This window comes from Protomyctophum parallelum, assembly GCF_964188405.1.
Source record: "Protomyctophum parallelum genome assembly, chromosome: 21".
In the NCBI taxonomy this organism is placed as follows: domain Eukaryota; kingdom Metazoa; phylum Chordata; class Actinopteri; order Myctophiformes; family Myctophidae; genus Protomyctophum; species Protomyctophum parallelum.
This window is the reverse complement of record NC_139713.1, coordinates 35,833,784-35,844,207: the sequence shown is the minus strand read 5'-3', so window position 1 is coordinate 35,844,207 and position 10,424 is coordinate 35,833,784. Positions and strand designations below refer to the sequence as shown.

The 10,424-nt window shown below is 41.5% G+C and overlaps 1 protein-coding gene across 1 annotated transcript; it reads right to left on the bottom strand.

Moving 5' to 3' along the window:
• Window positions 1–2,262: 2,262 nt before the first annotated feature.
• On the bottom strand, window positions 2,263–8,364 carry rx3 (retinal homeobox gene 3; the record flags this gene model as incomplete). The annotated part of the gene is made up of 3 exons (XM_083793384.1): window positions 2,263–2,757; window positions 7,584–7,795; window positions 8,139–8,364. 3 exons carry the CDS (start codon window positions 8,362–8,364, stop codon window positions 2,263–2,265), a joined length of 933 nt encoding a protein of 310 aa, XP_083649510.1.
• Window positions 8,365–10,424: the final 2,060 nt, after the last annotated feature.

Here is a 10,424-nt window from a genome sequence, read left to right as displayed (position 1 = left end):
GAAGGAGTCAAGGGATTCACACGTACGTTCCACATTTTGGTGGCATAGGAGTGAAAATAATTTAGTCCCTTGTTTGTGCCGAATCTGGGTTGTACATGGTTTGTTGCACTCCCTCTGGTGTTGTGGGTGTGGACTTCGTTAACATTAAGGAAGTATTTAGACGGGTACATGGGTATCTTGGTGGTGTATCGAATCTTGTGGACCAGACCCATTGCAAGATGCTGTACTCTGTCGTCGACCCTAAGCCATCCCAGCCTGTCAAAGTGGGCAGGGGTGAGGTGGGTTCGGGGGGTGAGGCCAAGTAGGAGCCTGACCAGTTTGTTTTGGGAGGTCTACTCTGGAGCCTTGTTTTAAGGGCCTTTGTGGTGCTGTGGTACCAACAAGTGCATGCATACAGTCAAAGAAACCTTGTACGAGGGCTCCTGTTAAGGTCTTCAAGGTGTTTTTGTTGACCAGTGAGGAGATCCTGTAAAGGAATCTTGTTCTTTGATTGACTTTTTTGATTACGTTGGTGGCCATTTTATCACCGGAAAGATTGACCTCCAGGATGGAACCTAGGTAGGTAATTTCATCTTTTCGTGTGATAATATTGTCACCCACTCTAACCAAGAAGCCATCTGCCTTGCTGAGATTACTATTTGATCCGAGGAGAATGGATTCAGTTTATCCCAGGTGTAAGGATAGTTTGTTATCAGCGAGCCAGGTGCAGATTCTACCGAGTTCAGAGCTGAGGATCTTTTCAACCTGCAGTTTGTTCCTGTCCGAGACCAGCAGTGCTGAGTCATCTGCGAACAGGAACAAGTCGCAGTCACAAGCTGATGTCATGTCGTTTACATATATTAGGAACAGTAAAGGCCCTAGTAGGCTTCCTTGTGGAACGCCACAGCTCACTGGGAGGGGCAGTGTTCTGTTCACCTCCACCATCTGTTCTCTCCCCTCCAGGTAGGATTGCATACAGCTGTGTGTGTTTGTAACAATTAACATATGTGAAACCACAACGTCATCATCTGGCTGTCCTTCATGGCCTTGTATCTGCATGCTATTGGCATATTCATGGGCGTTATGTTAGGCTAGGCACACTAGTACTGTTGTATTCTGCACACTCGATAACACCATGCTGCAGGTCCATACAGAGGGGGGCGGGGCCTAATGATAATATAAAAGGTGGATTTTTACCTATGACGAAAATAAGTTAAACGTTGTCATGTACTTGTATGGTTGCGCCACTATAAGTGCTGTATCCACGTTCTTTTCTTTTCTTTTCTTTTCTTTTCTTTTCACAGGGTGAATCCGTGTAGGCTACACGGTTTAGGGTGTGTGGCTGCCTGTGACATTAATAGCCTACTAGCTACTTCATTTGGTCTTCATTTAGGTAGGCAGCGTAGGCTAAATTAAATACCATACAATATGGTATTTCATTATTAATCAGCCCCATATTTGGTATTTTATTGGTATTTTATGTAGAATCTACATAAAATATTTTCTTTTCACATCATTCACATTGCTTTATCTGTAATAGATATCTTTGAAAGTAGCCTACATCTGTATATTGAATGAGCAAACATGTATAATACAATAAAAATAAAAAAAACACAGCAAAATCCATAGTGCTAATTTAGATCGTAGCCCATTAGACTTTAGAAGACTTCATTTAACTCGTTACACTTTCAGAGTTAACCACTACAGACTTTTGAAAGATGTTGCTTTACTAATATGTCAGAAATTAAACAAAATATGAACACACAACAGGAATGGTCATTGAGTGTCCTCCCTGTCGGAGCAGTATCCTTCCAACATGCAACAGGTGCATTATTATGCTCACTGTCCACATCCACACATAGACAAGTATAGGCCTACTGGGCATGCAGTACAGACAGAGTGGGTGGTGAAGAAAGCACAACAACGCCTCTACTTCCTGAGAAGACTCAAGAAAGTTGGCATGGGCCCCAAAGTCCTAGAGAGCATCCTGACTGGCTACTTCACTGCCTGGTATGACTGCTACACCGACCTGAACCACAAAGCAATGCAGAGGGTTGTGAAGAATTATGAAGGACCCAAGCCATCCCAACCATCTTTCTTGCACTCTTTAGTCTATAACTTTGTTTGCTGTGCTTGCTGTGTTTTTGTTGTTTTGAATGTTGTCAATGCTGCTGCATTGTCTGAAGGAAGCCAAACACAAATACGTTTTTTCTCTTACACAGACATACTAACAATAAAGTACAACCTTGGAACCTTGAACTTGTAGGACCATTTTAACCATATCTACCAAGTCTTCCCAATATACTGGATGTGCTCTTTAGCCCTCATCCTCAGAGAGGCGATGCTGGAGTTGCGAGTGTCCGTCTCCTCTAGGGCCAACTTGTCCATGAAACCTGAGCCCTGGTATAATGGAGGAGGAGGAGGAGGAGGAGAGCCTAAATGGGACAGATGATGATGGCCTTGTCCCTGCAGGGCAGCAGGGTTGAGAAAGGATGCCGGTGGCAGGGCGGAGTGCATGGACGGAGGAGGAGGATGTGTGTAGCTGCCTGCAGCAGGATGCAGACCTTGGGAGGAGACCGTGATGAGGCCAGGGAGCGACTGCAGCGTGGTGGAGGTGCAGGTGCTGCTGATGATGGGGCTGCATGTCACCCAGGGCTCCTGCAGGGGGCGCTGGAGGCTCAGCAGTGAGGGTGGCGTGATGTCCGGGAGTCTGATGGAGCTGACCACGTCCAGCTTCTCCTGCCTCCGCCACTTGGCACGTCGGTTCTGGAACCACACCTGCAGAGCAAAAATACATTTAAATTCATAATACACTGTACCTCTCTGCTGTGGGTGAGAAACCAAACCACTTAACTCCAAAATGTTCATTTTTCAGGAAATGAAGAAAACCTTATATTTTGAAAACAAAGTAATACACTGCCTCATCAAAGTTGTGACTTTATATATTGTCAATTACTTCCATAAGAGGGGGAGAGGAGGTCGAGACTAGTCATGCTTTTTTAGCTGCAGCAGACAGAGGGTCCAATGGAGTTAAGAGGTCTGAAGTGCTTTTTACTTCTCATTGGTTCAGTATTTTCGAAACCACACACAGATGTAAGATATGCAAAGATATGCAGTCTATATTGTAATTTTTATTATATTTTTTTAAACAATGAGTTGTCCTGATCAGAGCCTGAAATTAAAATGGTCCCCTTTAAAAATCTATACTTAGGGTATGTGTTAACGTGTAGAAAATATGAAACTATATCAGCGACCACATGCAGCACCATGTGTAACAAGGGGGTAACACATCATGTATTTGTATGGATTAAAAAGGTTATAGCCTATATCCATATATGGTCATTTATGTGATCTGGTCCCAGCAAACCAGGCACAGATTTGCTGTTTTTTTTGCATACACATCAAATGGCGGGTTGGCTGTCACGGTGAACGAAGACCGGGCGAAATTATTACTTGCGCGCTCTGCTTGCGCAAGTAATAAACACACATGGGCACATATACGGTACCTCAAGCACGAGGCGCTCCCGCACGCACCCCCACGAACAGACAAACTATTCCAGCTACATGCCAGCCATGCACAGCTCCTATTAATTAGCCTGATGATAAGGGGGGCGTGGTGTTGCTAGGGGCAACCTGTCAAGTTTATGAGTTCAACCCACTACAAGAGCATAAAATGAAACCAAATGGACCCGTTTAATTTTACACTCTCAAGAGTTAAAGCTCTAATAAGGGTCCATTTAGCATGGGGAACACCTGAAACGGTGGAACCCCCTCAAGGACCAGTGGTTGAAAACCACTATACACTAACACCACGGGTGCGTATTCAGAGCGTCAAGCTGTGACTCCACCCACCCCCGGGGGGGAAGTTGTGATTTGCTCTTGTTCACTGCAATGCAATTTGCGGCATTTCCAAAACAATATTGCGCAGAGTAGCGATTATCAAACGTATTTGCAATGCCATACGTTAAAAGATCTGTTGCCCGTGGACAAGGCACGCTACCTCCGCAAGTTAGATATTATCGGCATAAATGTTTGTCCGTATGTGATTAAGGATTGGACCAAGTTGCATTGGCAGCCATAGAAAATTCTTACCCCGGGATAAAACCGGATGTGACATTTGTGGGCGTTCCTGTCTAGCTTGGTGTCGATGTATAGCCATATGTCTTATGTCATCATTTAGAGCTAGTCATACGTATACTATATACATAATCAGTCAAATAAAATAGCAAATTGTGCCTGATCTGCTGGGACCAGAGTACGTGGTATGTATATGTATGACTAGCTCTCAATGATGATGTAAGAAATATGGTCATTTATGTAATCTGGTCCCAGCAAACCAGGCACAAATCTGCTGTTTTATTTGCATACGCATCAAATGGCGGGTGGCTGTCACGGTTTTTAGCGCAAAGTAACCACAGTATACCGCTAATCAACTTACAACTACATACTCTATATAGTATATGTATATGTATACATATGTCTTACGTCATCATTTAGAGCTAGTCATACGTATACTATATACATAATCAGTAAAATAAAATAGCAAATTGTGCCTGATTTGCTGGGACCAGAGTACATGGTGTGTATATGTACTGTATGACTAGCTCTCAATGATGACGTAAGAAATATGGTCATTTATGTAATCTGGTCCCAGCAAACCAGGCACAAATCTGCTGTTTTATTTGCATACGCATCAAGTGGCGGGTTGGCTGGCACGGTTTTTGGCGCAAAGTAACCACAGTATACCGCTAATCAACTTACAACTACATACTCTATATAGTATATGTATGTATATGTATGTCTTACATCATCATTTAGAGCTAGTCATATGTATACTATATACATAATCAGTAAAATAAAATAGCAAATTGTGCCTGATTTGCTGGGACCAGAGTACATGGTGTGTATATGTATGACTAGCTCTCAATGATGATGTAAGAAATATGGTCATTTATGTAATCTGGTCCCAGCAAACCAGGCACAAATCTGCTGTTTTATTTGCATACGCATCAAGTGGCGGGTTGGCTGGCACGGTGCGCAAGCAGAGCGCGCAAGTAATAATTTCGCCCCCAAGTAATAATTTAGATCCCTTTTTAGTTCGATAAAACTATTTCTTATATACTAGGTGTTTACATGCATAAAGTAGATAGGTAGCAAATAGTTACACCTAATAATTAGACATTTCAAACGTTCCTTCACAGAGATACTGAGATTCCACAGTTTACAGAATAATTATACTGTATAACATATTTTAATTCAGTTTATATACCCTTTTTTTTCATCACATATCAATGATTTATTTTTCTTTAAAAAACTAAAAAGGGATCCAGAATATATCTACATCGATAAAACTGTATTTCTTATATAGATAGAAACTTGAACCATACTTAATAATACTAGGTGTTTATATGCATAAAGTAGGTAGGTAGCAAATAGTTACACCTAATAATTATACATTTCAAACGTTCCTTCACAGAGATACTGAGATTTGACAGTTTACAGCGGTCGAAAGTACTTGCGCGCTCTGCTTGCGCACTAGTTGGCCTACTAGTGTGCAACAAACAAGTATGCACTCGACAGAGTGCAGTTCTAGTTGTTTAAATGTTTATCACTGTTTAGTGTCTTACCATTGTCCTGACTCTGCAGGTGCTCGCTGCTAATCCCCTCCCCCCCCTTGGCCTTTACCTGTTTGCCCTCGTTTGCTTTGCAAGCGGAGGCATTCTGACAGTCCTGTGCCATGCCCAATATGTGTATTCATATTCAGTGAGCTGTCAGCTGTGTCAGATGCCCAGTGTAGGCTACTGTGTGTTGGTATCGTTCAACCAAGGTAAGGCAGTTGCACTGCTATTATTATAGTTGGTTTAGATTTCTGATTGGCCAGCTATTCATTATTCTTTTCTTGTTGTGGAGACATCCGAGCTGTCCCCCATGCCATGTGCCCTCGTTTGCCTTGCAAGCGGAGGCATTGTCCTGGGCCGTGGGCACGTCTGCCGTCGTTTGCCTCGCAAGCGGAGGCATTGTCCTGTGCTGTAGGCACGTCTGCCCAATATGTGTGTTTGAACCGTTTAACAGAGGTAAGGCAGTTCTGCTACTAGACTATAGTTTGATTTCAGTTAATCATGTCCAGGTATTAATGGTATCCTTTTGTTTGTATTAGAACTCAATCCAGTCTGCCTTGCCTCTGCTGTTTTTGTCCTTATTTTGGTTATTTGATTTTGTTTTGTTTAAGTTTGCTTTGATGTTCATTTTGTGCAGAACAGCTCATCCCTGAATTGATGTCCATGAATAGGGTCAATATAAGGTATATTTGGCTCTGCCTCAGGCTATACCAGCAGTACCAGTGGCTACGGGTGGGCTAGAGTTGTAGTCCCGACAGGTGGTGGGTCACGTGGTATAGGCTGTTTTAACTAGTAGTGCATGATACTTTTTAGTGTGAAACCAGCGACGTGTATAACTTTATTCTATTTCCTTGCAGTGCGAGTGACCGAGATGGTGTGCTTTGATGTGTGAAGTGTGCGCTCTTTGGTGGCGGTGAAAACCTTTCCCCTCACTCCCTCACTCCCTGCCTTCCCCCTGTCAGCAAGGACACCTTTGGTACCCCCTGGCTACTGGTATTTGTAGTATTTTAGTAATGTAGGCTATTGTCTTTTTAATCCTTCTTTATTCTTATAATAAAGTCATTTTAATTTGCATCTTGAAATTGATAAATACATTTTCTAACCTGATGCTTATTTCTGACAGTGAATTCAAGTCTTATAGCAGCATTTCATTCTGCCTTTATATAATAAATCAATATATTTCATCCTGGAAATGCACGTCTCTGCTCACCTTCTTCATCTCAGCCCAGTGGGTTTAACAATTTGTATTATTCTCTGGGTGAAATTCCCATTGTGTCGTATAGTAGTCTGGCTCTGTTTCCGGGCTTTAGTGCCCAGGTTACACTCTCAAAGTTAAAGGACAACTTTAGTTTTTTTTCAACCTGAACCAAGGTTCATGTTTTAGGTTATTAGAGAAAGTAAAAGATGAGTGTTAATCTTTTTTCATTTGCTGCTTTATTTCGTTTTAGGGATTTTAGCTGTTTTTGACAGGGGGGGGCGGGGGCATTCGAGCATGGGAGTAAATATGTATTTTTTACACATTTTTAAGTAATATAATAATAATAATAAAAATAAATCGCTATAAAATGTTGTAAAAAAAATACATATTTAGCCCCATGCTCGAATGCCCCCCCCCCTGTCAAAAACAGCTCAAAAATCCCTAAAACGAAAGAAAGCAGCAAATGGAAAAAATAATAACACTCATCTTTTACTTTCAAATTGTTGCTAAACGTCTGAAATATTAATTTACTGCAGTAAAGTCCACACAGAATTGATAAAAAAAATATATTTTGATAAACGTTTGCCAACATCATGAAATTGTGTCAACGATAATAAAATATTCTATAGTTTTGGGTCTGAGACTGCAGGCTAATCAAATGGTGGTCCGTGCATGGTTCAAATGCAGAATGAATATGGCCCTTGATATGAAAACGGTTGAAAACCGCCAGTGCATGGTCTGGTTTTCAACTCTTTTCTACAGTTACAGTAGCCTATAGCCTGCCCTACCTGCACTCGAACCTCGGGCAAGTGAACTTTCAGTGCCAGCTCCTCTCTGCTGTACACGTCCGGATAATGGGACTTCTCGAAAGCTCTCTCCAGTTGGTGAAGTTGGAAGGTGGTGAATGTCGTCCTGTTCCTCCGCTGTTTCTTCTTTAGGTTAATCTCATCGTCCGACAGTTTACCGTCACCGTCATGATGCGAGTCAGGGCTGAAGGGACCTTCAGATGCGCAACACACACCTGCTAACACGCACAACTATTACGTCAATATATGTCTGCTAAGCAGACTCTGCTTAATTGAATAAGCACTAGCCAAGACTCATTATTATTATTATTATTAGGCCTATTATTCATTATTATTATTAAAATGTATAGGCCTATAGTCGTTATTATTTTCCAGAACGAAAAACATGTCTCAATGTTGTGCGGCTTGTGCCATTTAAACTAGACACAATTTAAAATAATCAGTCAATGAGAATAGCCTATAGGCCTACGTCTTTTTTTTTGCTATAGGCTGTCATATCATATATTAACAATAATTGGATAATTTCGACGAGCCTACCGTCAAAACTTGAGTGATGATCTTTCTTCATCGCAGGGGTTAAATTCGCATTCCGTTCGGCATCCAATTTAGTCAAAGCTGCCTCTGCCATGGTGTAGGAAGCTGCTTTGTGAAACATGCCGCCCTCTTTAAATCCCAATATTGCTTCAATGCTGTGGAGTCTGTTGGGGTTGACCACCACTGGACTTTGGACGAATCGGCCCGAGGATGACAGGCGCTCAGCCATGATCATTTCAGTCGGTGATGAGAAATGCTGAATTGAATATTGTGCAAAGTGAATTTAGGCTACAGACTGTAGGTCTACACAATTTAAATTCACGAATGTTCAAAGAACAAGAACAATAGTTAAGAATAGGGGGGAAAAAAAGAAAAAAAACGTTTTAAAAACTTTGCAGAACCCAATGAGGAATGATCGAGCCTCACTGAAATAGATCGACTAATATGTAAGAAAAGAATGCGCAAAAGTAAATCCAAAATAGGCTATAATAAAATGACTCGGGCTTCGAGATGACACATCCTCTGAATGTGAATGTCTGCATAAAGTAAGCTACTTCAGACCCCCTCATGAGACACCCCACAGGCCTCCGCAGCTGGCTTAAAGGGGGACGGCGGGTCGTGGTCGACGATATAAGTAACGTTCTTCCCCGTCGCACGACGAAATATAAACCATGCTTAACTCTCCCCAATATGTCATGACAAGTGCAGCACTGCACAGACCGGCGACCGCTGCATCTCTCTCTCTCTCTCTCTCTCTCTCTCTCTCTCTCTCTCTCTCTCTCTCTCTCTCTCTCTCTCTCTCTCTCTCTCTCTCTCTCTCTCTCTCTCTCTCTCTCTCTCTCTCTCTCTCTCTATATATATATATGTATGTATGTGATGTGATGTGTAGACAGTAAAACATGCAGAAAAAGATAGTTTCAGTTGTGTGTGTATATGTATGGTGTTGCTGTGAGCTTCATGTAGCTCAGTCAATATGCTAATAAGCTATATAGTAATAATTATATGTTTCGCTACTTATACTGGTAAACTCCACAGAGATAAAATGTTACCTTTGGCCTAATAAATGCAAGCTTTAAAATCAAGTAACTCAAAAACTGTCGGGGGTGCTCCCAGTTAGCCCATATTATACATGCTGCTTCTGTGATTGAATATCTTTCTGCACGAAAAGGTTTTAACCACCATACCATTTTATATATGGGGCTCAATGGCAGGTTATGGCACGTAAAAAAAAAATCACTTTCACCTATATAAACTCCATTCACACTTTTTATAGTTCAGCTTACTGTGGAAATACATGCTGGAACTTTCTACTTTGAAATGTTTTGTAGTTTCTGAGTTATTTAACTTAAACGCCCAATGCATGGTGATGGGTGTGGGCACCGCATTGACGCTCCATTATTTGTGGGAGCGTCTCTGTGATTTGTTTTTAGCTCCCAGGTTTAGCCTGCCGGTTGAGTAATTTAATAGAAATTATTATCAGCTATTACACTGATAATAAATACACTGAAGGTAGGTCCTTCGAAAACCATGAAAAATGTACTATAGTTAGTCCTTCGAAAACTGAAAAATTACATATAACTCAAAGAGCAGAAGACTTTGGTATGGAACTCCTGGTTTACCAGGATGGGGTTCAATTCCCTGCGGTGTCCTGCTGATTGTGTTATAAAAGTATAAAAGGTGAAGTGTACTGTCTGTCCGTCGAATTGTTTAGTAGGCCTACGTATAAATTATTTTGTCTTTTTTATTCAAATCCTCAAAATTGATGAAAAACGGCATGCTATAGTATGCCGTCCAAGGCCATGGGCTGAACTTGAACCCACAACCTGTGGCTCACATATAGACAGCAGCTTATCACAGTGTGCCACCATGCTGAAAAACGGCATGCTATAGTATGCCGTCCGAGGCCATGGTCTCGGAGTGATTTTCGTATTTTTTTCAAATCCTCAAAAATGATGAAAAACGCCATGCTATATAGTATGCCGTACGATATGGGCGAAAATGAGGATGAAAAAAAGACGAAATTCATTCCGAGACCATGGGCTATATAGTATGTTGTTTTTTACGATTTCGGAGGATTTTAAAAAGAAAATCGCAGGAAAAGCGAAAGGCTATAGTCCATGGTCACAGACTGCATACTGGTCAAGGTCATTTATACTGGTCAAGGTTATTTATACTGGTGAAGGTCATTTATACTGGTCAAGGACATTTATACTTGTCAAGATCATTTATACTGGTCAAGGTCATTTATACTAGTCAAGGTCATTTATACTTGTCAAGGTCATTTATACT